The following is a 27,755-nucleotide window of genomic DNA, read 5'->3' as shown; positions in this document are numbered from 1 at the left end:
TCCTTCATTTGACTGTATCACTCCAGGCAATGGGGGCTGCTTCAATAGATAAGTTTCCCCAAAGCCACACAGGCCAAGTTTTAAAGCCTCCCAGCAAGCAAGAAGGACTAGACTGCAAAATTATTTTCTAGGTGTAACTTATCAACAGTCTGACACTGGGGAGAGGCAAGGCAGGGAAGGAATGGTGAGGGGGAGCAGAGAGAGGGCTCATTCTGACCCTTTATGAGGGAGAGTTCTCTACAATAAAATGCTTAATTTTTTCCCCAGTATCTCCTTTTCATTGTTAGCATCTCCAGCAGAAATGAGTGAAAGCAGAAGTGATTAGCATCGCTAGTAAAATTTTTGCTTGAATGAGACTGAAACCAAGGGCTGATTAAGGTTTCTAGATAACATGTATTTTCACTTAAACTACCCTTTTTCCTCTATCTGCAGAAATGTGCAAGACAAGGCCCGATCATCAAGGCAGAGGGGCAGAAATCAAAGGATCAGAGTCAGGAGGGGAACAGGCCTAGTCAAAAACATGGCTTGGATTGCAAAAGTTCAAGAGGACTTTCTATACTCCCATACTCTCTTCTGGCTGCATATTGGGCAAGTGTGGACCCTAATGTCTGAGGAATTATTTTTCATTTTTCTTTTCTCCTACATCACTCTCTGGGCATCAAAGGCTCATGGATTCACTATGGGTCCCAATCTTAGAGGCTCTAACATAGGATACAGATGAAAGTGAGCCTTGAGTTTCTGCCTGAGATAGGGAAAGAGACAGTATGGGTGGTCCTGCTTAGTAAATGTACCAGAGAAGAAACGTGAGTGGTTAGATAAGAGTGGACCAGTCAGCAGAAGCAGAAAGAACCAGCCATGAAAATACAAGAAATGAATAAAACAATTCAGCTTGGGGAGGGAAAAATGACTCTCTCTTAGCCAGAGTACAGAGGAGATGGGGAGAGAAGGAAGACGGAAGGAGTAGGGCTTTGTACAGGACAAAATGTATCAGTGAGGAACATTCTGAGCAAGATGATGTCAGCAAGGATGAAATTTAAAAGCAAAGCCTAGAAAAAACTCGCTTTACTGCTGGTCTGTGCACATAGAAAACTGTCTCAGTCTCCATATTCTCCTGGGATCCTGTGATGGTTTGTCTAAATGATCTAGTCTAGGAGGCAAACGCTAACTTATAATACCTTGAAGGTACAAATCTCACCTGTCCCATGAAACTTTTCTTGGATACCTCAGCCCCAGAAATAATCTATTCATTCTTTCTTCTGAATCCATAAAACACTTATTGCATCACTCATGAGATTTAACATACAATCTTGTAGGGTGGCTATTTAGACAGACAGATAAATAGAGCATCTATTAAGTTGTTTATAATGTGCCAAGAATGATGCTAAGCTCTGGGGATACCCTTACAAGCAAGATTCTTGCCCTCAGGGAGATTATACTCTAATGAGGAAAAACTATACCTAAAAGGAATCTGGAAAAGTGGGTGAGGAAGATGACATGGTATGGAGATTTTTGGAAGTCGGGTGGAGGCCTGGTTCTCAACAAGGTAAGGTTAAAGCTCATCTGTCAGAGTCTAAGATTCTAATTGGCAGACGTAAAGATGATGACCAGAGTAGAAATAACATGGTATGATGTCTGAGAAGTGAATATTTTAGCTCCGCTACTAAATTATAAGACCCTAGAGGTCAGCGATAATCTCTTTTACATTGAATCCTACACAGCACTCGGCTCAGCTCTTTATCTATATTCAGAGCTCAATAAATATTTGGTGAATAAATAAATGAATGCCTAATTTTTGTTTGTGTATTCCCAGTACCATGTACACTGTAGGAGATTAATAAATGTATACTGAATTAAATTCAATTGCATGAATGTAATCTGGTTTAAAAATCCATTTGAACCTCTATAGGACAGAATGATGGATCTAAACAAATAAGATTAAATTGGAGTCCTACATTTGTATTTCAAAAATCAACTATATAAGTCTGAGAAAAGTGGCTAAAAAAGCAGTATATTTCAAAAAGAGCTGGGGTTTAAGAGATCGGCAAGCCCAATTTGAGCCAATGGCATAAGATGGCAACCAACATAATAGTCTACGATTATATATGCAATCTTATTAATTGTTATATATTATAACATATTATATTATTATGCATAATGCATCATACATATTATAGAATATATAATTATATTTATTATTATTATTATTAATAATATAATAGGAGCATTGTCTTCAGAATGAGGATGGTGATAGCCTGCTGTACTGTACTTGATAAAACCATACCTGGAGTACTGGGTCACTTCTGAGAATCATATTTCAATATTGACAAAACCGAGTTCCCTTAGGGAACATATTTTTACATGTGGAATAGGGCCTTAGAAGTCATAGAGTCCAAATCTCTGGTTTTATACATGAAAAAACTGAAGCACAAGAAGTTAAGTGACTTGTGCAGGGTCACATCGATAATGTCTGAGGCAGAGTTTGACCACAAGGCTTCTGGACTCCAATTTTAGCTCTCCACCCAGTACAGCACAACGCATCTCTCAAGATCTCAAAGGACAATGACAAGAAGGGTGAGGGGATTCAAAACTACATCGTGGGCACTTTAAGTGAAAGGAAAAAGAGTGTTTAGCTTAGAGGCCATAAGAGTTCTTGGGTGTGGCCTCTGGACCGTGTCTAAGTTTTACAGAACAAATCCTTTTATTGATGAGATTTGTTCTATGAAGCTTGGATTCAATCAAAGGGCTGCACTTGAGGTTCCAGAGGGGCCCAAATGGCCTTGAGGCCACAGGCTCCCCATCCCTGCACAAGACTGTTGAGGCATAGGATAGCAGTCCTCAAGTATGTGGTGAGCTGTCATTTGGAAGAAAGAGCAGACTTGTTTTTGCCTGGCCAAAGAGCGCAAAATTAATACCAGTGGTTGATAGTTTCTGAGAGGCAGGTGAGAGCCTATTATAAAGAAATATTTCCAATTAATTAGGGTTTTGCAAGAATGGGATGGACCACTCTAGGATGTAATGGGCTCCCTGTCACCAGTGGACCACTCTAGGATGTAATGGGTTCCCAGTCACCGGTGGACCACTCTAGGATGTAATGGGTTCCCAGTCACTGGTGGTTCTCATTTTTGGGCCTGAAAGAATCTTTGTTATAGAAGCTATAAGAGAGACTACCATGCAGGAAGGGGTTAGACTGAGGTTGCTTCCTGCTCTGAGATCCTATAGTTCAGTACACTGGTTACATGGCCCAGATCATGTTTTTTTAAGAGTTCATATTTGAAATGTGAGCTCAGAAGACACTGATCTCTAGAAAGTGGGAAAACCATGAAGAAAGGAAGGTAATGAAATCGAGGTGGAGTGAGTTAAGAATAGATTGGCATCCAGGTAAGAAATTATTAGGGAAAACAGCAAGACTCTCTAGAAAATCTTTCTCCATTATAAAGACAGCACAGTTTAACACATTATTCTAAACATCAATTTTTCTTCTTAAATATCCTCACCATCTAGTAGCAATTGCATAGGCCCCGTATGAGGGCATTCACTGGACTGCTGGATTCCTAAGAGAGAAACCAGAACCTTTGGAGTCTTTGTAGTGCACGCCCTTTAATTTTGTGTTTTTCTCCTGTCTCCTACCCACTCCTCCAAATCCCCTTTGCTTTCCCTCCCACCTTCCCACCCCCTTCTCCTCTTTGGCCCTCATTTTCCATTAGTCTCCCTGACGCTGCCAGCCGACCATTCCAAATCCCCCTCTGCCATGGGACAAAAGCTGCACAGATGTGGGGAAAGCTGGCACTGGGAACGCTCACAGCACTGTCATCCTGTCCCAGCGGGAAGGTGGCCGTTTCTCTTGGGGACAAGAGGCAGGGAAAGAAAAAAAGAGACTGAAGGCAGCACAAGACGACAGAATAACCCCATAGAAATCCAAAAGGAAATGCATGAGGGAGATTTCTATCAGGGAAAACTGCAGGGGGGCAGGAGGGGGGGGAGCAAAAACAAAAGAACAAAATGTGTGGGGAGGTAAAAGAATAAAACAAGACAAAAGTCTCTCAGAGGGGCCAAACAGGGGAGGAGGAAAGGGGGGTGGGGTGGAAAATATGGTTGAAAGGAGCTGAAAAGCAGGAGCCACTGGGGGTAAACTCAGCTGGAATGACTCTCCATCCTTAATGTCTCTCACCACTGTCTGTGAGGAATTGTTAACTCTCCTTGTCCCTGGATTCCCTTTTCAGCCCTCCAAATACCCAAACTTGAGTTTTTCATAAAGGAAAGCAGCAGGTTGTGGCTATGAGAGAGGTCGGGGAGAAGATGAAGGGAGAAAAAGATTCAACATTTCATAGACTTCTCTACAATGTACAACATCCTTCAAGCTGGAATCCGTGCAGAGCCCCCCTCCCTTTGACTCACTGCTCAAAAGTCTGGTTTTTAAAAGAGCCCTTGGAAGAGAAATTAATCACTGATTACTAGGTCTGTGAGAGTCACTAATCTCTCATTTCTGCCTTTTGGAAATGAGGTAGTATTTCAGTGAGCTAAAGTTGTGATTAGGACTGCAATCCTCAACCGCAAATGCCACAACTGAGAGGTGGGAGAGACAAGCAGACTTGGGGTAGTAATGATGGAAAAGGCAAGAAAAGTCGCTGATGTTAGAACCACATGCCATGTCACTTATTCATTGTGCTAAACGGCCCTGTTGAGTTCTTAATGTTACTATAATCAGTGGTGTCTTTGCAAAAAGTCAGACAGTCTCATCATGTACCTTGGATACAGACCATACTAAGCCACAATGGTGACTTGAGCCAAATCAAAAAAACCATCATAAAATTCAAAGTTCACTGTCTAGGATCTTAAGAGTATAAATTTAGGGCTGAAAAGGACCTTGCAGGCCATTATTCCAACCCCTTAATTTTACATATGGGGGAGACTGAAACTCATAGAGTTTTTAAGTGACTTGTCCAAGACACTTAAAGCCCAAGCATTAATTAGCACAGTGGAGATTCAAATATATGTCTTCTAACTCTAAATCCAATGTATCAGCTATGCTATTTTCTTTCTTTCCCTCCCTTCCTCCCTCCCTCCCTCCTTCCTTTTTCTCTTCCTCCCTCCCTGCCTTCCTTCCTTCCTTCCTTCTTTTCTTCCTCCTTCCTTCCTTCCTTCCTTCCCTCCTTCTCCCTTTCTTTTCCCTTCTTTCTTTTCTTTCTTCCTTTCTTTTTTCTGTCTTCCTTCCTTCCTTCTTTCCTTCCTTCCTTCCTTTCTTCTTTTCTATTTCTCCTTTCCAGGGTTAATCAGGCGATACATGGAATTATTTTGTGCAAACTGATTCTATTCCAAATTTCAAGTCGTATTTCAATTAAATGAAATTAAATTTGCATATGTGATAATAATTTTGGAGTGTAATTTTTGAAGATATGCGGAATGTGACCCAGTAACCTCATCATTTTGGTGAACTAGCACTGTGGAACTTGCCTCCATATTGTCATAACTTCCGAAACTTTAGTCTTAGAGAGTGGCCTGTGTCACTAAGTGCTTAAATGATTTACCTTGGGTCACAATGTTAGTGACAGTATATGATTCAGGATCTATGTACATTAAATAGGAGTTTGTAAGGGTATATTTTTTTCTGTTGTAAGATTGAAAAAAAGGGAAAGGAAGCTCTTCTCAAGTCCAAGGATAGCTTTGGTCATTATTCCCTTAATATCTATTTATATTTTATAGCCTCATTGACTGCTATTTGATAGGCCATTTTCATTGCTGGGCTTAAGAAATTGGACAGCTTTTGTCCACAACCCCATGTAGAAAGCAAGCGCTAATTTCATCAAAGATGGCATTTAGTGGGTACCTGCTGTGTAAAGAGAAAGCTTTGTTCTAGGCACTTTGTGCCCTCCCCAAGCAGAAAATAATTTACTTGGGATGGCAGGGAAGAGACCCCAAGAGTTTTATTACCAAAGCCACAAATGATATGAACTTTATATCACAGACTGTGGAGATGCACCCAAATGGAAGGGTAAGAGCCAAAATGAGTACCTATGCTTGCATCAAGTGGTGTTGAATCTGCACAATTCAGATTTTATCACATCCAGCTCCATGAACAAAATGACAGAGTAGAACGGACATTAAAGGTGAAACTGTTATTATGTGCCAAGTTGGCAGAATGTCGATCTGAAACTAATATTGTTTGCATTTCATTTTTTATTAATGATTTTTGGTCAACAGAATATATCAAGTTGGTTTGTATGATAGGAAGAAAAGGCATATCAGCCATGGAGTGAGAATGAGACCAAGAGCTTTACTGATACATACAAAATGTTTATAAACCTAGAGTAAGGCTTCTGGAACATAAGTAATTCCTCTATGGAAGATTTATGGAAAGGCATGAACAAGAATTGCCCAGAATGGAAAGAAATCAATGGGCTGTAATCTGTACATTTTGAGAGAGTACCTCAATTGATGAGAACACGAATCCATTGAAGTAATGAAGTAATATAGGGAATATGGAGTCCTATATTGGAAACTGAAGATCTTAGAGGCACAGGAAATATTTTCATAACTGGTGTCATTTGACGACAGGGAATTTGGAGAATGAAGTAGCATTTGGGAAGTCAATAGCCAATTGACAAGATGGTGCCAGAGAAAGGGATTAGAACAGTGGTGATGAATCATGCTATACCCTTCACATTCTATCAAGTCCCCTTGTAATCAATGGGACTAACATTAGTGAGATAGCTGGCTGGAGCTGAGGGTGTGTTTGATAGCCATGGGAACAGTGTTTTTCTTGGTGTGGAGCTAATTGCATCATATGGGAATCAAGATTTTGTCCTCATTAATTCTATGCTTACACTAACTGTGTTCACCAACCTAGATTAAAATATACAATGTATTTAATGCATTTCAACACTGTCTGTTTCTGTCTCTGTCTCTCTGTCTCATTTTGTGTCCTCTCTAGATTTAGCAGCAGGACCTTTATCAGTACATCTCACCCCCACTTCTTAGCTCCAGACATCACTAAGGATCAAATAGAAACCTTAGCTTGTGGGAAACAGGATAAAATAAAAAATAAGTTTTAATCATGCTAATATTGTAAATGAAAAAAAAATTGCAATGCCAGGATATGTATGCCTTGGCATACTACATACTATACAAAGAAGTGGGAGTGCCTGCTGTCCAGACTATAATATGAATTTGAATGGGGAGTTCATTGAGGTAGTAGTACATATATTTTGGACATCCACTGACAGTGGATAATGAGGTGGGTCTAGAATTAATAGGACTAAGAAAGTGCACTAGAGCACACCTGGAAAATTGCAAAGCATTTTCAACAAACTACCACCTGACACAAAACTTTTTTTCTATTAAGCACTTTTTTTTTACAGTACCAGTATTCTCCCAGTAATGCTAAATGGTTGTGAATAATGGAACATCTCAATCTCTGAAGAAACAAAAATTCTTATGACTCAGAGGAGAATGGAGAGTTACCTGTGATATGAATAGACTGTAGCATGTTACTCTTGTTGACATATGAAAAAGAAAATTATAGGCCATCACCTAGGGAAATATATATGATAGGAAGAAAAGGCCTATCAGCCATGGAGTGAGAATGTGGTGTAACAGGCAGACAAACCAAGAGCTTCACTGATACATACAAAATGTTTATAAACCTAAAGTAAGACTTCTAGAACATAAGTAATTCCTCTATGAGAGATTTATGGAAAGGCATGAATAAGAATTGCCCAGAATGGAAAGAAATGAATTGGTTGTGGTCTGTACATTTTGAGAGAGTACCTCAATTGATGAAAACATGAATTCATTGAAGTAATGAGGTAATATGGGGAATATGGAGTCCTATATTGGAAACTGAAGAACTTAGAGGCACAGGAAATATTTTCATAGCTGGTGTCATTTGACGACAGGGAATTTAGAGAATGAAGTAGCATTTGGGAAGTCAATAGTCAACTGACAAGGTGGTGCCAGGAAATGGGATTTGAATTTCTGGACAGTAATTTAGGATACAGTAATGACAGGCTAGGAATGAAGTACACTGAACAAGGACTCATAAAAGTATATTTTTCTGTTGTGAATATGGTTGAAAAAAATGGAGGGAAAGTAAAAGTATCTAAATATAAGAATGAAGAATAAGTATGCTATAGGAAGAATAAAAGCAGTGGAAGTGCCTAGTCATTCTTAGGAGCCAATATCCAGAAAAAGGGCAATAAAAACACTCATAGCCTTATAAATATATATATATATGTGTATATATATATGTATATATATATATGAATGCACACAAATGTACAATATAGTAAATAGTGAGCCAGAGATCTTAAAGCAATGAGCAAATTAATTAATTGAGGATGCATTTAGTAAGTAGTTACTATATGCCTGACACTGTGTTGAGTGTTGGGAATAAGGATAGACAAAACAAGAGGGTCCCTGTCCTGAAGGACCTTGTTCTAATAAAGAAGGACATGACAAAAATGTGAGTGGTGGTGAAGAAAGTCATAAGGATGGTGAATGGGGTCACAGAGTAAGTGATTGAACCATTGTATCCAGTCATGGCAGTGGATTTGATTATTGTTCCCAGAGCTAGAAATGTAAAGTGGCAGATAGTGTAGAGAAAAGAGACATGCCAGCCACATGGCATGGAGATTGTCAGGGAACAGTAGCCTGGGGGTCTAGGAGGTCTGGCTAGAAAAAATAAAGGAGATAGATCCAGGGTCACAAATATTACTGAAATCTGGAGGGAGATGGCAAAAGACTAGGATGTATGAAATGTATATCATACTTGAAATGAACACATTAGATAAACTTGGTGGTGAAGATAAAACTAGTGAGGACAAATACAGCGGAACATATTTGGGTAAGGATCAGTAAGGAGAGGAACAGAAATTAATATCATGATGGGAATATATTAAAGACTGACTAGGCAGAAGGAACTTCATTCATGATGAATTCTTGGAGTAGGTTATGAAAACTGGCCAGAAGTCATGATATAACAATGATTGAGGACTTCAACTGTCTGAACAATGTCTCTATGATAAAAGCAAAGCAACCGAAAAATTATTGACTTACTTCAATGATAATTTCACCCTTAAGAAGATGAAAGAGGTAGTGAAGGGAGCTATCTTTCTCAATCTGATTCTAATCAATAAGGAAAAATGTGATGCAGAAGCACAAATAACTGCAATCTTTGAAGGAATATCAGTTCTAATTCAGAGGCTGTGATAGGTAAGGAGGTGAATTCCCAGCATAGCCTAATTTCTTACCAAGACTTTGAGTCAAAAGAAGAGTAGGCCACATCCTATGACCTAAGATTCCCCAGGGGAAGAAGGATAAGGTACTATTAAGTACAAAATTCTTATAATACAAACACAAAGGATTCATAGGAGAAAGAAATGTAGAACTGTCTAAAGACAACAATAAGGCTGTACAGAGAACTCCCTTACTACAGACCACAAAAAGGAGATGAAAGCAAGGGCAAATAATTGCAGAATACCAAAGTGTGGCAAAGTCCTGTAAGAACAGTATCCAGAGCAAAAAAAAATTAGCAACAACAACAGAAAAGCTAAGACTTAAGATGAATTCATGGTAGGCCAGTGTTTTTAAGTGATGTCAGGGTAAGATGAACTCAATAAAGGAAAAATTACTGCTTGGGACAACAAAAGGTACAATGATAACAAACGCAGACAAAAGGCAGGAAAAAACTTTGTGATTTCTCTATCAAGTGAGATAGTTTGAAGACTGAGTTCTTCAAACTCAGAAGGACAGAACCCAAATGGTTAATAGGAGACAGTAAGAAAGTACTTAGCTGCTCTAAATGAGCTCCAATCACCAATCCCTGATGAATGGTATCCAACTGGAAAGAACCAGTGGATTTGATTGCTCAATTGTTGTAATTATCTCCAAAGATCATGAAGAATGATTCTGCAGGACTATAGAGAGGCAAACATAGGCCTTATTTTCAAAAAGAAAGAAGGTAGATTCCTCAAACTTGAGACCCAGCAACTTTAACTCTGATTCTTGACAAAATGTTAGAATAAATTATTAAAGGGATCATGAACCCTTAGAAAGAGGAGAGATTAGTGAATGAAAGCCAGGATGAGATTATCAAAGACAAGCTAAGCTTCGTGCCAGACTAACCTCATTTATTTTTTTGTGACAAAGTCACTAGACTGAAATATTGGGAAAATGTCATGACATACCTTGACTTCAGCAAGGGGTTGGAGAAATTTTCTTACTTGAGGGCAAGATGAAGGGAAGGAAGCTAGATAATAGCACAATTAGTAAGTTTAAGAAGCAAGTAAATGTTCAGACCCAAATACTGGTGATTAGCGAATTAATATGAGACTTCAGATAGGTCTCTGTGAAATACTATAAGGTTCTACCCTTGACCATTTTTCTGCTTAACACTTTTATCAATTACTTGAATAAAAGCATTGATAGCACACCTAACACATTGTCAGATAACATAAATTTGGGAGGTACAGGTAATAGATATAGAATAAAAATCTCCAATATCCTAGCCTTTGAAGGCAAGAATGATGAGCTAGATGGAAAAAGATAATATTTTTGAAAGAATTTTATAGAATTTAAATTTAGAATTTGAAAAGAAATACATAAGTTGTTCAGGTAAAGAAGGGAGGATATGTCTAAGGCAAAAGTGAGGGAAACATAGCTATGTTCAAATATTTGAATGACTGTCATGTTCTAGAGGCATTAGATTTATTGTGGTTGGTCCTAGATGACAGAACTACAAGAAATAAGTGGAAATGACAGAGACAAAGTTCAAAGAGATTTAAGAAAAAAAATTCTTAACAATTAGAGCTGTTGAAAATTGTAATAAGCTGCCTCAGGAGTTGATGAGTTTTCCATTATTGGAAGTCTTCAATAGAATTCATGTGATAGAGGGTAGAAGGTATCCCTGGTCAGGTATGATTTGGACTGGAGGACCCATAATGTACCTTCCAATTTTGAGATTTGCTGATTTGACTATGCTTCTCTGCCAATCCACACTGAGACATTCTCCTCCCTTAGGAATAAGGGGCGAGGTAAATCTGGAAGACAGCATGGTACAGTGGAAAGATTGCTCGATTTGGAGGCTGAGAACTTGGCGACAAATTCTTGACCTACCACTCAGGACCTGGGTGAATGTTGGCAAGTTACTCATCCTTTCTCAACTGGGGTTAGATGACCTTAAAAGTCTCTTATGGCTCTGGTCTTGACGTGACTGTCCTTCAGAGGGTTTCTGTGATCTACATAAACTGTATGTAGACATAGAAAGCTGAAAGTAACAGCTAAGCTTCATTAGCTTGCAGCACCTTATTTCCAGAAACATCTCTCTAGGAATACCATTTTCAGAGAGATGCAAGATTCAGTGAAGACAATATCTGGAAAGTGTTTGGTAGCTTTAAAAGCCTACAGATATTTAAAAAAATAGCAGAAGACTTTAAGATGAGTTTGGCCACTGAAGGAGTGTAGATAACTAATCAGACCCACTCTGAAAGTAGCCTGAGTCAGAGTTGGCTTTGTAAGAACCACTTCCGTCTGCAGTTCATTCTGCCTACTCACCATGGTCAAGGATGTATTTCACAATATCTCCATTCCCAATTTTAGCTGCGTAGTGAAGGAGTGAACAGTGATCTGGTCCCTGGATTAGGAGACTGCCTCCATTCTTATAGCATTCGATGAGCTGAAAAATAGACACACAGAAAGAAACTCAGGCGGCATTTGGAACTAAGGCATCCAGTGGTAGAGTGGAAAAGGCAAACCATAAGAGTGAGAGCAGCAAACCACAAAAGCTTTGGACCCAGAGGAGAAGCTGAACAATAGAAATCACATTCCTCAGTTGCATCATTTCTCAAATAGGTAGTCAGAATGCTCAGCCATCTCTACTCAGCTCCTGAGAGCTTTGTTACAAAGTCAAAGTGAAACTGATATGCATGGGACTAACTACTTATAGGAGGGGTGTGTGTGTGTGTGTGTGTGTGCGCGCGCGCGCACATGCTGCATAAATCTATTGCCCACCCCACCCCATTTAATGTTCCTCTGGATGGGAAAAGGAGAGAGAAGACCTAGTGGAAACAGGCACAGCCTGTTTACTTCCATAGCTAAGCTGTTGTTCCAAGAGTAAAGCTTTCTCATTTTCTGTAGACTCCTATGCATGGAATGAAGTAGAAATAATAATTTATATAGGATTATAATTATATAGGATTATAATTATTGTAAAGTGCTTTATGGACATTATTTTAGTTGATTCTCCTAACCCTGTGAGGTAGAGACTATAGATATCATCATCTTAATTTTACAGAAGAGAAAACAGGCTTAGGGAGGTCAACACATGGTCATAGAATTTGTGGCAGTGGCAAGTTCAGGTCTTCTGAACTCCCGAATTCCAATTCCAGCAATATTTCCTTCATAAAATAGTTATTCAACATTAACATGTTTAGTTGAAGGCAGGATAACGTAAGAGAGTTTTTTCCTGTGGCCAAGAAAATTTGGCATGAAGAAGATCTGCTGTCATATCCTGCCTCAGACTCTTACTAGCCATGTGAACCTAAACAAGTAATTGAATATCTCTGGCGCCTCAGTTGCCTCTGAGGGAATAATGGGAATATAATAATGAGTATAATAACAGTACCTATCTCATAGGGTTATTGTGAGGATTGAAAGTGATAGTGGATAAAAATCATTAGGGCAGTTGGGTGGCACAGTGGATAGAGCACCAGCCCTGGAGTCAGGAGGACCTGAGTTCAAATTCAGTCTCAGACACTCGACATTTTCTAGCTACGTGACCCTGGGCAAGTCACTTGCCTCTGATTGCCTCACCTCCCCCCAAAAAATAATCCGCAAAACTTAAAGGAATAGATAAATGTGAGCTATTATTATTATTTGGCTACATATGGGATGAATGAGAGGCCATATGCAAATGTGAATATGTTATTATATGTCCCCGGTCCACCAATACCTAGAATACAAGATGCTATTCTTGGTGCTGTAGTCAAGAAAAATGAAAGAGTACAGCATACAGAAGACCTCCTCTATTCAGCAGATGGAATGACTTCTGTATGAGGGAAGACTTTTTAAAAATACAATAAAATGATATGGGAATTATTAATCTAGAAAGATGAAAATCTAAGTGGGGATGTGATCACACACAATCTAATAAGTAAGAATGTAGAAAGGGCAAACAAACTTTCATTCACTAAATGGCAGATTACCAGAATTAGGGAGCCCTCTTTGAAGTCTGGAAAAGGGAATTTTAGGTACTGCCTAACCCAGCAGATAGTAAACACATACAATTCTTTTACCTAGGGAGGCTATACATGATGCAGACACAAATACATCATTAACAAAGATAAAAAGGATAAATTCATTGATGATGGCTAATACCAGGCTAGTATAAAGAAGCAAAAGATATTTTAGGTTAGGGAGGAAGAGTGATACAGCCCAACATCACAGGAAAAAAGGCAACTATGCGCTGCCCTATGAGGTCACTACTGGAAATAGAATAAATGGAATGAATACAAGGCTGGCTGAGCTCTCAGGTTAACGCAGGATGATATTTCTTATGTTCTCATGCAAAAATTACACAGCCAGTAAATATCCAGGCCATGGAAAGTAGGACAGGTTTTGCATTTTTCCACAATGTAGTTCCAAGATAATCTAATACAGCTGTATCACACACAAGGCACTGTGTTAGGAACTAAGGATACAAAGATAAAACACAAACAAAAGCCACTGCCCTCAAGGAGTTTACATTCTATTAGGGGAATGTCCTAACTATCCCTAGCTATAGGGTGTCTTTCTTACAGTGATGTAAGTATTGGGAATGTATTCCCCAAGGCAAGGATGTATTAAACTTTAAGAGCATGCTGCTATTTTCAATTCAATCCAATGAGTACCTTTTAAGAGCATATTTATAATGTGTGAGGCACTGGGAATGGAAAGGTGAAAAAATGAAACCAACTTTGCCTTTAAGAAGTTCACAATCTAATTAGGAAGATATGACAGGTTTGCAAACATGAATGATACAAGATAGAAGGTGATAAAGTAGGAAGAAGAGATATGGAGAAAATGTTGCCAAAGGAAAATTTGAGGACGGGAGAGAGACAGAGACAGAGACAGAGACAGACAGAGAGACAGAGACAGAGAGAGAGAGATGCTATTCAGTTTGGAGAACTTGGACAGTCTTTATAAGGAAACCTGAGCTGGTCCATAAAAGTAAAGTATTCCAACAGGTGTTTTTGACATGAACTGGAACTGCCCTGATGCACAGAGATGATAGAGGGCTGCTGGATGAGACTGGGGAGCAACAACCTGCAAAATCTCATCAGCCTTTGTAACTCCACTTCTTCACTGTCCCCTGCCCCTCTGATTGGAGGGGTAGCCCATGAAGTCCAAGGGCTCTATTTAAGGAGGGAGCTCAGCTCCGGACATCTCCTCATCTCTCATCTGGCTGCTCTACTTTGGGGCTTCTCTGACCTCTCCACTATGGCCCTGAAAAGGGCACTTTCCCTGGAGCAGCCCCCCACCTTCAGCCTCCTTTTGTGTACTGCCTTCCCAAGTTAGACTGTAAGCTCCTTGAGGGCAGAGTTTTTCTTAATATTTGTATCCCTAGTAGTTAGCACAGTGCCAGGCATATAGTAGGTATGAAATAAAAGTTTACTGACTGACTACATAGAATGCATGAAGGAGAGTAAGAGCAAATAAGGAATACAGGCTGTTGGAACTAGATTGTTGAGGCAATTAAATGACAGCCTAAGGAGTTTATTCTAGATAACTGCCAAAGATTTTTTGACCAGAGGGGAAGAGACCGGTCAGACATGCCGCAGGCAGATTATATGGACAGCTATGTAAATGATGGATGAGAGGAGGATAGACCGGAGGCAGAGAGACAAGATAGTCTAGGGAGGAAGTGATGAGTTCCAGAATTAGCACGGTGGCAGTATGAGCAGAGATGAAAGTATATATACAAGAGATGTTGTGTAGGTACAAGGGACAGTATTTGTCAGCTTATTAGGCATGGGGTGGGGTGAGGGAGAGGGAAAAGTAAAAGAGCATTTGCCGCTTTTGAATCTAATTGCCATCAACAAAGCTAGGGATGAGGGCAGGGGTGGCAAGTTTGGGATAGAAGAAGATAGATTCCGTTTTGAACTTGTGTTTGAAATGACCGTTTGTGTCCAGTTGTGTGCATAACAATAACAGCTAATATTTTGCAACACTTTAAGGTTCAGAAGGCTCTTTATAGACAGTGTCTCCTTTGACCCTCATAACAGTCCTGTAAGGCAGGTTTATTGTTGCTCCCGTTTTATAAATGAAGATATTGTGGCAAACAGAGGTTTGCTGTTTTAGCCAAGGTCACACAGTTCGGAAGTGTCTGAGATTTTAACTCAGGTCTCCATGACTACGAGTCCACCTTTTAACCATCCCTGTGAGAGAGCTGCTATTATTATCCTCATTTGACAGATAAACTAAACCTCTGAGAGGTTCAAGGACTCGGCCAGTGTCACACAGCTAGATATTGTCCGAGAGAAGATTTGTACTCAGGTTTTCTTGACTCAAAGTCCAGACCTCTGCCCACTAGAACACCTAACTGCCTACTCTGGTTCTATGAGGGGCAGCATACAAACTGGAGTCACAGAAAAAGACACAGCTTCTGAATTTACGTTCACGAAAGAGTAAAAGAAACAAGAAGAAAGAAGGGAGCAAAACAAGGAAAGAGAAGAAAAAAGAAAGCCATTATCCCTTTCCTATCATCTTAGACTTCTTTGGTTACAACAGAGAAAGGTCAATATAACTATTACATACATACATACATACACATACACACATGTGCATCATCAGGTGTATATATGTATATATACACACATATATATTTATATATACACACATATATATGAATGTATATGTGTATCTCTATCTGTGGGGCATCTAGGTGACAGAGTGGCACACTGGGCTGGGAAATAGAAAAACTCATCTTCCTAAGTTCAAATCCAGCCTCAGACTAGCTGTGTGACCCTGAGCAAGTCACTTAACCCTATTTGCTTCAGTTCCTCCTCTGTAAAACGAGTTAGAGAAGGAAACGGCAAACCATTTCAGTATCTTTACCCCCAAAACAAACAAAAAGAAACCAAAAAACAAGTGGGGTCACAAAGAGCCAGACACAACTGAAACAACTCAAAAACAAGAAAAATCTATTTAAAAAAAATACTACCAAGAAGAAAGGCAGAGTGGTTTGATGACTGGTAAGACAGCACCGTGATGATCCAGCCAAAAGCACAGAGAAAACTGAATGATAATTTGGAAGTTTTACCTTTTCCATGTGAATTTTTGAGCCATAGGTCCAATGAGAACCCTCTTTCTGAAGTAGAATGCTTACTTCTGACTGGCTAATAGATAGGAGTAAGTTTGGGGTTGTATAAATGTACAAAGAACTAAAGTGCTTAACTGGTTCTAAATTTACCTTTTAAAAAAATAGCTTCCTACCCACTTCCTGCCAGACCAGGGGATGGACTCTGACTATAGAATGAGATGTTTTTTGGACATGGCCAATGAAGGAATTTGCTTTTCTTGGTTATAATACTATTTGTAACATATTTCTTTTTTTCCTGCTTTCTCAATGAGAGTGGGGGTTAATTGGAAAGGAGAGAATGTGGTCCTACAAATAAAACATAATTGAATAAAAAATCAATCAAAAAGAATAGCAACAAAAACAATAGCATCCTGCTTTTAAAAAAATAATACATTTGTACCTTAGTTTAAAACAATAAAACCTTTCTTTAAAGGCTATTTCTAACCTTAATTTCAATAGACAAACACTTATTAAGCATCTACTATATGCAAGGTATGGTGCTAGGTTCTGCACGCTATACCTTTTAAAGGTGCAAGGGGTACTATGCATGCCAACTTTTATTCTATAGCATTCTTATTTGCACCCAGATCTAAAAATTCATAGCTATAGAGAATTTCTGGTTCCCTTTACCAATGGTACCCTATCTGACATTTATAGTTTTTTCTTCAGCCTCAGCAAGTGAAAGGCTAAGAACCTTGCCTGTGATCACACAGCTGGTATATGTCAGAGACAGAATTTATAGAATCATAGATTAAAAACTGGAAGAGATCTTAGAGGACATTGAGTCCAATTTTCCCTGCCCCTCCCCCAATAAAAATTAGACATGAGAAAACTGAGATCCAAAGAGGTTAAGTGACTTACCCAGGGTCACACTATTAATAAGTGTCTAAGTCCAGATTTGTATGCTAGTTCTGCTAACTCCAAATCCTGTGTTTATCTACTGTCTTCATGACTCACTAACAGAATCATAGATTCGTATCTTCCTGACTTTGAAACCAGATCTCTAGTTAATTTTTATGACCCACATGATGGGTAGGGGGTCATATCCATTGATAACAGATGGCACAAGAGAGAAGGCTTGAAAAATAAATTCATGACTATAAATAATGGAAGGAGAGAATTGGAAGAGACAAAGGATTGAGTGAAGAAAGAGAAGTACTCTGCATGGCTGTTTAATTATTAGGGATGGGGGCCCTCTAGAAGGAGAATTCTCATGAAAGACTTCAGAGAATTCATCCAGCCTGATACAGATGGCATGAAATATATCCAATGTAGATTTGGAGATGTATTCCAATGGTGATTTTTTCACTTATTTGATTCAATTCTTGGTCATAGTTCCCTCTGATGTTTTCTCTATCCCTTTTCTATTAGTCATTTATTTTTCTTCCCTCTAGACTCAAATAATTGCATCTTACAAATGTCATGCCTGAGAAGCCTTGTACTTTATCTACCTGATGGCACATATCATCCACTTGATCCCCCAGACATAACAGCTGGTAAATAATGAAAGGGGAAGAAAACAGGATGCATTTCTTATAGAGTGGGAAGTGGTAGGAGACATAGTTTATGCTTTCAGCAGACCCATATACTCAAAGTTTACAGATCGCTTATCTCTCGTTGATGAAAATGTGGATTAACACTGACTTGCTATCTTTTAAAAAATGTTTTATTGCTGCCTTTTGATTTTACATCACTGTAGTTTCTGGATCTATTATACCCCCTCCCTGGCTGAATCCTCCCTTATAACAAACAATAATAGTTAAGCAGAAACAACAGAAAAAAATCTTGTATTATAATGTTTGGCCCTATTTGCCCAAATCCTTTTATTCTGAGAGGTTAGAGGTACTTTTTCATTATCTTTTTATGATCCCACTCCCCAAAACCTTTTGCTTTGATGCTAGAAGTAAAAGCCTCCTCTACACTCAAGTAAATTTACCTTACCAAAAATTACCAAGTTTCATCTTTAGTCCCACAGAAGGGAATACCTGTCTTTCAAAGGTTTACCCCCCAAAAATATGATGCTGAAATAATCCTGGACTAACCCAACCTCCCTCTGGGAACCATGCTTCAGTGGGTGTCAGAGCAGTGCCTGCAAAAATACATCATGATAGTCTCTAAAAAGAAATCTCAGTCCCTCAAGCATCCATACTTGAGATCAGGGACTAGATTGGATGCTTACTCTATTTCCTGCAGACACTCCATCTATTTTAATTGATCAATGTAATTGCCTTAGGGAGGCTACTTAACTTTCCTTCCCAATAAGAAATGTGGGAGCTACCACTATTCTCTCCCCTGATCCCAACTCTGATCTTAGCAGTCCATACCTTTTTGTTAGCATGCAAGCTAGCTCAGCCAAAGAAGACAAATGGCAGATTATCCTCACTCACAGCACAAGCCTGCTGGCTTGGGGTGAGGGATAGTACTGATTTATAATTCTTAGAAGAATTTCTTACCTTCATTAGATCTCCAGCTATGACTGCCTGTACAAGTGCTGTAAGAAACAAAAGAGAGACTTCCTATTAGTTCTAAGACCTCCTTTTGAAACATTTTTCAAGGTCCAGGGACATCATTCTCTGGAAATACAATTAACAGGTAGGGAAGAAAGGAGGAAGGTGTGTGGAAGAAGAACATAAATGGGGCAAATTTGTCAAACTGATTGATTAGCCTTTCGTATCCTCTTCTTAGCTTCTGACCCATCCAGGCACCTTCCTATGGCACACAATAACCCTGGATTTGACTTCTTTGTTTTCTTTGTGTACTAATACCCAGAGCTTGTCATTGTCATGCTTCCCCAGTAATGCTTGCTTTGTAGTTCACTGACTTGGGAACCAAGGTATCAAATAGTTTGTCTTAAAAAATTAATCTCAGCTAAAGGGAGAAAACTAGAGACCAAGCAAGGCAACAAGTATAGTGTAGTAGTAGTAGTAGTAGTAGTGGTAGTAGTAGTAGTAGTAGTAGTGGTAGTAGTAGTAGTAGTAGTAGTAGTAGTACTAGAGGTGGTGGCAGTGGTGGTGGTGGTAGTTGTCGTAGTAACTAGCATTTATATAGTTCTTTAAGGTTTACAAGGTGCTTTGCCCAGTCATCTTGTTTGATCCTCATGATAATCCCCCTAGTCTTTTCCCCACTTTACAGATGAAGATACTGTTAGCTACCATCCTATATCCTTCCTTTTTGAGACTACACTTGAGAAGGTTGTTTGCGATTAATGCCTCTACTTTCCTTCCTCTGATTCTCTTCTTAACTCTTTACAATCTTCACATCATTCAGGTGAAATTGCTCTCTCCAAAGTTACCGACGATATTTCAATTGTCAAATCTAATGCATCTTCACAATGCTCATCCTTCTTGACCTTTCTGCAGCTTTTGACATCACTGATCACTTTCTCATCCTTGATACTTCTCTCTAGGTGTTCATGACCGTACTTTCTCCAGGTTTTCCTCCCATATAACTGACTGCTCCTCAGTCTCCTTTGTTGGATTAAGCTCCCTAACTGTGGGTGCCCCCAGGGCTTTGGGTCTTCTTCTCTTTTCCCTCTATATTGTTTTGCTTGATGGTCTCATTAGCTCCCATGGATTCAATGATCATTTTTAAGCTAATGATTCTCAGATCTACTTATTTGTCCTACCCTCCAAACTCACCTCCAAATAACCTATTAGACATACTGAACTGGGCAATCTGTAGACATCTTAAACTCAACACTGAAAACTCAATGCATCATCTTCCCTGCCCCCTTCCCAAATTCCTGATTACTGTGTAGAGTTATCACACTCCTCCCAGTCACACGGGCTTACAATCTAGGTGTCCATCCTTGACTTTTCCCTCTCTCTCACTTCCTATATCCAATCTGTAGACAAGTCCTCTCGATTAATTTACCTTAATAACATCTCTTTTACATACACACTCCTTCCCTCTGGCAGTGCCAAGCACCCAAGGGCAGGCCTTTATCACTTCACACATGGACTACTGTAATAGCCTGCTGGTGGCCATTTGTGTCTCAAGTCTTTCATCCACTCATCTGTCAAAGTTATCTTTCCCTTAGCAATCACATCTTTTTCGACAAATGCTTTGTAAACCTTAAAGTGACATATAAATTCTAATTGTTATTACTATTATTAATTATCTTATCCACAGACTTGCTGTATCCTACTTCCTACTCCCAAAGGAATATAAGCTCCTTAAAAGCACATATGGTTTTTTGTCTCTTTGGCTCCAATACCTAATATGGTGCCTTACACAGAAGAGTATTTAATACGTTTGTTGAATTGCCATGAACAACACTATCTGCCTCAAAGCGTTGTTGTGAGGGAAGCATGTTGGGAGTGTTTGTATACCTTAAATCAGGGGTAAAGAACCTGTGGCCTTGAGGCACAGAAGTAGTTAAGGTTGGATTCAAAGGGACACACTTGAGGACCTAGAAGGCCACATGTGGCCTCGAGGCCACAGGTTCCCCACCCCTACAAATCATTGTACACACGAGAATGATGGTGTGACTATGAAAAAGAAAAGCAGAAGCATTTTTTTTGGTCATTACTTGCCAAGATATTATCTTAACTTCCTAAAATTATTATTTATTTATTTAATATTTTTAGTTTTCAGCATTGATTTCCACAAGAGTTTGAACCACAAATTTTCTCCCCATTTCTACCCTCCCCCCCCCACTCCAAGATGGCATATATTCTGGTTGCCCCATTCCCCTGTCAGCCCTCCCTTCTGTCACCCCACTCCCCCCCATCCCCTTTTCCCTTACTTTGTTGTAGGGCAAGATAGATTTCTATGCCCCATTGCCTGTATATCTTATTTCCTAGCTGCATGCAAAAACTTTTCTTTTGAACATCTGCTTTTAAAACTTTGAGCTCCAAATTCTCTCCCCTCTTCCCTCCCCACCCACTCTCCCAAAGAAGGCAAGCAATTCAACACAGGACACATGTATATCATTATGCAAAACCCTTCCACAATACTCATGTTGTGAAAGACTAATTATATTTTGCTCCTTCCTATCCTATCCCCCTTTATTCAATTTTCTCCCTTGATCCTGTCCCTTTTCAAAAGTGTTTGTTTTTGATTACCTCCTCCCCCTATCTGCCCTTCCTTCTATCATCCCCCCTTTTTTATCTCCTTCCTCCTTCTTTCTTGTGGGGTAAGATACCCAACTGAGTATGTATGTTATCCCCTCCTCAGGTCAATTCCAATGAGAGCAAGATTTATGCATTCCCCCTAACCTGCCCCCTCTTCCCTTTCAACGAATTCCTTTTTCTTGCCACTTTTATGTGAGATAATTTACCATTTTATCTCTCCCTTTCTCCCGCTCTCAATATATTTCTCTCTCATCCCTTAATTTGATTTTTTTTAGATATCATTCCTTCATATTCAACTCACCCTGTGCTCTCTGTCTATATATATACATATATATGTATGTATATATACATATATATATATATACACATATATATATATATACACACACACATATATATATGTATATACACACACGCACATATATTCCTTTCAGCTACCCTAATACTGAGGTCTCATGAATTATACATATCATCTTTCCATGTAGGAATGTAAACAAAACAGTTCAACTTTAGTAAGTCCCTTATGATTTCTCTTTCTTGTTTACCTTTTCATGCTTCTCTTGATTCTTGTGTTTGAAAGTCAAATTTTCTATTCAGTTCTGGTCTTCTCACTGAGAAAGCTTGAAAATCCTCTATTTTATTGAAAATCCATATTTTGCCTTGGAGCATGATACTCAATTTTGCTAGGAAGGTGATTCTTGGTTTTAATCCTAGCTCCATTGACCTCCAGAATATCATATTCCAAGCCCTTCAATCCCTTAATGGAGAAGCTTCTAGCTCTTGTATTATCCTGATTGTGTTTCCACAATGCTCAAATTGTTTCTTTCTGGCTGCTTGTAGTATTTTCTCCTTGATCTGGGAGCTCTGGAATTTGGTGACAATATTCCTAGGAGTTTTCTTTTTGGGATATTTTTCAGGAGGTGATTGGTAGATTCTATCAATTTCTATTTTACTCCCTGGCTCTAGAATATCAGGGCAGTTCTCCTTGATAATTTCTTGAAAGATGATATCTAGGCTTTTTTTAGATCATAGCTTTCAGGTAGTCCAATAATTTTTAAATTATCTCTCCTGGATCCATTTTCCAGGTCGGTGGTCTTTCCAATGAGATATTTCACATTGTCTTCCAATTTTTCATTCCTTTGGTTCTGTTTTATAATATCTTGATTTCTCATAAAGTCACTAGCTTCCCCTTGCTCTGATCTAATTTTTAAGGTAGCATTTTCTTCAGTGGTCTTTTGAACCTCCTTTTCCATTTGTCTAATTCTGCCTTTCAAGGCATTCTTCTCCTCATTAGCTTTTTGGTGCTCTTCTGCCATTTAAGTTAGTCTATTTTTTAAGGTGTTATTTCCTTTAGCATTTTTGGGTCTCCTTTAGCCAGTCATTGGCTTGATTTCATGGTTTTCTCACATCACTCTCATTTCTCTTCCCATTTTTTCCTCTACTTCTCTAACTTGCTTTTCCAAATCCTTTTTAAGTTCTTCCAGGTGTCTAGTTGTCTCTCTGTCTGTCTCTGTCATACATACCTTCTTACATATAAACGCAGCAATTGATGGTTTTCTGTTAGTACAAATGGAGGAAAAATTAAAGGAAGGAAAGAAACAAAAGAAACCCAGTGCCCAAACCTCCATTTAAAAAAAGTTAGGGAGGAGGCAGAGCCAAGCTGTGACCAGTTCATGTTTTCCTTGGGGGATTTTGATGTAGGCTCTTTGACTTTGTTGACTTCTTCTGGCTGTATGTTTTGGTCTTCTTTGTCACCAAGGAAAGATTCCAAAGTCTGAATCTGAGTCAGTTTTCTCTGCCTGTTCATGTCCCCAGCCAACTACTTGACCCTTGAGCTTTTCATGGGGGTATGACTGCTTGTAGATTATAGAGTACTTTGTCCCAAGCTTGAGGGGCTGCACTGTTGTTTTCAGAGCTATTTCTACACAGCCAGCTCTGCCACACCAGCGCTCCTCCTCCCCCAAGAACCGCTAACCCGGACCGTGTTTCAGATCTAAGCAGGCTCTGCACTCCTGCTCTGATTAGCCACTTAATTCCTCCTACCAGGTGGGCCTGGGGCTGGAAGCAACTGCAGCTGTAGCTCTGTAAGCAGCCTCAGAGCTGCACCATCTCCGCTGCCCCAGGTGGTGGCCGACCACCAACTCCTTTCACTCTGTCCCTGCAATTTTTCCCACTAACTTTCTCTGTTTCCTTTGGTGTTTGTGGGTTGAGAAGTCTGGTAACTGCCATAGCTCACTAATTCAGGGTGCTATGGCCTGTTCTGCCAGGCTCCTGGGTCTGGTTGGTCTGGGTGCAGCCCACACTGGGCTCTGCTCTGCTCCGCTCCCATCACGGCACAATAGACCTTACCCAGCTACCATCCAGGCTGTCCTGAGCTGAAGCCCTGCTTCCCTATGCTATTTTGTGGTTCTGCAGTTCTAGAATTTGTTCAGAGCTGGTTTTTATAGATGTTTGGAGGGTACTGGGGGAGAGCGTTAGGGAAGTCCCTGCTTTCCAGCTGCTATCTTGGCTCTGCCCCCTCCCTAACTTTTTTTAAATGGAGGTTTGGGCACTGAATTTCTTTTGATTATTTTTCTTTCCTTCCTTTAATTTTTCCTCCATTTGTACTAACAGAAAACCATCAATTGCTGTGTTTATATGTAAGAAGGTATGTATGACAGAGACAGACAGACAGATAACCAGACACCTTCCCAGAGGCATTAAGTCTGTTTGTGTTTAATTTTAGTTTTTTTCTATGTAATGTTTGGGGGTAAACACTAGTCCATTAGTCATTTCAGGGCCTAAAGTAGAAGAAAGAAATGTAATATTCACTGTCCTTTCTGGGAATGTCTCGATTTATAAGGTCTCTGCCTCTTTTTGATCTCCAAGAGACTCTGGGACTTGCATTACAGTAGCTGACACAAGAGCGAAACATAACTCTCTGTTTGTCTCAAATACAATCCCTAGATTGAGCCACACGAAAGGAAATTTACATTTTCTTTTCCATAGAAAATGTCCCCACTTCACTGAGACGCATGTTGCTTAGTCTTCTCATTAGATTGGGCTCAGAGATGTCACACAAGTGGTAGAGAACTCTCCATAAAAATCTTCGGGCATGACCTCAAATTTAGTTCTCTAAATATGTTCGAACACAGTATGAATTCTGAAGCCTGAGGTGGTACCCTGTGCACCTCAAGATGCCCCATAATGTATCCTTTCTCCCTCCTCTCCTTACTAGCTTCTTAAACACAGTATAAGCATCTCTAATCATCGCTATTTGAGTCTACTCGCTCCCTCCCAGATTCGGTTCTCCAAGAGACAAGCAGCAAATGTAATCATGAATAATTTCTGAGTGCCAAGCTTCAGTATGGAAGCAAGAAGGGTTATTTTTAAGTTGCACACTGCCCCAGGGCGACCATTATGCAAACATTAACTGGCACAAAGCTCATTTCTCTTCTTTTGACTAATGTTATTTCCTACGAGAACTGAAGCTTTAGATTTCTACCCAATAAAGGAGAAATCTAAATTGCTCAGTATTCTGCTCCAGACAACTTCTCCTGAAAAAAAAATCTTAAGAACAAAGAAAGAACAGGCTGTTATGATTAGAGCATCTTTTTTTTAACTATTTCTTTAGCACTTTTCCTGGATTCTGGCCTGCTATAAAACTTTCCCATAAGGCAGAAACCACATTTCACAAAGTAAAATTGTTAATGGAGGGAGAAAACACTATGTCAGATTGTCCAGTTGAGACTGGCAGAACCGACAGCCCAGGTACACAAGGTATTGAAAAGTTTACCTGGCGAGAGCAAGGAGATGGAGAAGTTTGACATCACATCACTTTAGCAGTTAAGGATGTCAAAAGTAGCAGCATTTCAGAGGTACTTTATCTCCTTTTAAGGCCTCTGCTTGAAATTTCTGGAGCTGCCACTAAGTGATGTGTGGTAGGATACTGTCTACGACTAGTATACCGTTCTTTTATTTTTTCTTCAACTGTGGGTAACTGAGAAGTCATAGATAAGCACAAGAGCAGTTGTTTGTTTGTTTTTTCCTTTTTTAACAAGTTATTAAAATTACAGCAAAAGCAGAGTTAAAGAATTTTGGAACTAAGAGTTATAACAGGGGTTCTTAACCTTTTTTTTGTTTGTTTCATGGACCCCTTTGGCAGTAGAGTAAGGCCTATGAATCCTTTCTCAAAATGATGATGTTAAATGCATACGATTATAAAGGAAAACAATTTTACTGAAATACTGTTGTCAATATATATGTGTGTGTGTGTGTGTGTGTATATATATATATATATATATATATGTATGTATGTATATTTAGGAGATAAGTCTCCAGGTAAAGAGAGCTAGAAGGCACTTTGATGATCATACAGATTGAGTCCTTCATTTCTCAGTTGAAGAAACTAAAACTCAAGGATACTGTGACTTGTTCAAGGTTACACAGCCAGTTGGTGTCAAAGACAAGACATATACCCAGTTTTCTTTATTCCCAGGCTAGGTTTTTCCCTCTATACCCAGGCACCATCAGATATTAGCTAATACCAATTATTAACACTTGCACTCTCATATTTTTGTTCAGTCGTGTCCAACACTTTTGACCCCATTTGGAGTTTTCTTGGCAAAGATACTAGAATGGTTTGCCACGTCCTTCTCCAGCTCATTTTACACATGAGGAAACTGAGGCAAACAGGGTTAAGTGACTTGCCCAGGGTCACAAAGCTAGTGTCTGAGGCCAGATAACTCAGGAAGAGGAGTCTTCCTGATTCCAGGCATGGAGCAAATTTCAGAAAAGCCACATATGGCACACAGAGCCAGGAAAACGTTAGCTCGGGTCCCACCTTTGGCATATACTTGGAAAAGTCACTTAACCTCTCAAAGCCCAAAACAATGATCAAAGGCTAAGAATTAGAGAGAAGGTTCTGATCTGTATGAGTGGAAGGAGTTTCCTCATCGAGGAGTTTCCTGTCCTCAAATCACAGATCTATCTTACCCTTACAATTTAGACACATTTTAAAAGAAATACAAATGTCTATGTCTAGGACACTTTGACTGAAATCAGTTACTTCTTAACTGATGCTATGATCCCTGGTCATTCCCTCTCCCCTCATTCCCCATGTCCAATTAATTGCTTCCAATCAGTTTCTGCTTCTAAAATATCTGTTCCTTTCCTTTCCACCCATGCTAGCAACATTCTAGTTCAACTCCTCATTATTTCTTGCCTGTTCTTACCTAAAGTCTTATAAAAACCTAGTCTTGCTATCCCCAATTGTTCCCTTCTCCAATATATTCTTGTTCACAAAGCTGCCAAAAATGATATTCCTACTGCACAGTTCTGACTGTCATTATCCTGTTCAAAAACTCCTGGGGATTTCTTTTGGATCCTGAATAATTTGCAAACTCCATAGGTTGGCATAAAAATCCCTCCCCAATCTGGCTGCAAACTACAGTACCTTTTCGAACTCATTCCATAGTACTCTTCTCTGAGCATTCCACACCCCAATCAAAGATTATTCATGATTCTGCCGTTTAGTCCTTCCCCTTTGAACCTCCCAGTCATGGAAACGTACCCTCCTCCATGCCTGGAATAGACCCTCTCTCTGCTCTCCCCTTCCTCCCAGGCAGAATAACTTGGGGCAAGAGGGCCCAAAATTAAAATATTAAACAGAAGTCAAGATCTCATGAAGGCAAACTGTATAAATGAAATAAGGGAATGATGGCATAGCACTTCACACAAACACATATGCATGTACGCACACACACACACACACACACACACACACACACACACACACACACACCCTTGTTCTGGCAAAGATACTCCCTACTTCTTTGTATGCCCTCTGAATTGGTTATATCTTTTGCCTTGGTTCCATATATCCTTATATTTCTTGTTGTTCAGTCGTTTCAGTCATGTCCAGCTCTTTGGGACCCCACTTGGGGTTTTCTTGGCAAAGATATTGAAGTGGTTTGCTATTTCCTTCTCTAGCTCATTTTACAGGTGAGGAAACTGAGGCAAACAGGGTTAAGTGACTTGCCCAGGGTCACACAGTGAGGAAGTGTCTGAGGTCACATTTGAACTGAGGTCTTCCTGACTCCAGGCCCAGAGCTCTATCCACTGCACTACCTACCATCCCTTTGTACTCCTTTTTCTTTTCTTTTTTTTGGAGGGAGGAAGGCAGGGCAATTAAGGTTAAGTGACTTGCCCAAGGTCACACAGCTAGTAAATGTGTCAAGTATCTGAGGCTGGATTTGAACTCAGGTCCTCCTGATTCCACAGTCAGTGCTCTACTCACTGCACCACCTAGATGCCCTGTACTCCTTTTCCAAGCACTATTGCTTTGTCACTCATGCCAAGTTAAGGCACTT

The 27,755-nt window shown here is 39.6% G+C and overlaps 1 protein-coding gene across 1 annotated transcript in view; it reads right to left on the bottom strand.

Annotated features, from left to right (window-relative positions):
• Positions 1-27,755, bottom strand: part of DGKI (diacylglycerol kinase iota) — a 569,495-nt gene that overhangs the window by 11,770 nt on the left and 529,970 nt on the right. Inside the window, 2 exon segments of the mRNA XM_036761364.1 lie at positions 11,548-11,668; positions 18,784-18,821. Of these exon segments, the coding sequence (XP_036617259.1) occupies positions 11,548-11,668; positions 18,784-18,821 (159 nt within the window).

Source organism: Trichosurus vulpecula, chromosome 5 (assembly GCF_011100635.1).
Source record: "Trichosurus vulpecula isolate mTriVul1 chromosome 5, mTriVul1.pri, whole genome shotgun sequence".
Classification (NCBI taxonomy): domain Eukaryota; kingdom Metazoa; phylum Chordata; class Mammalia; order Diprotodontia; family Phalangeridae; genus Trichosurus; species Trichosurus vulpecula.
Note: the sequence above shows the minus strand (reverse complement) of the source record. Positions and strands in the feature narration are given on the sequence as shown.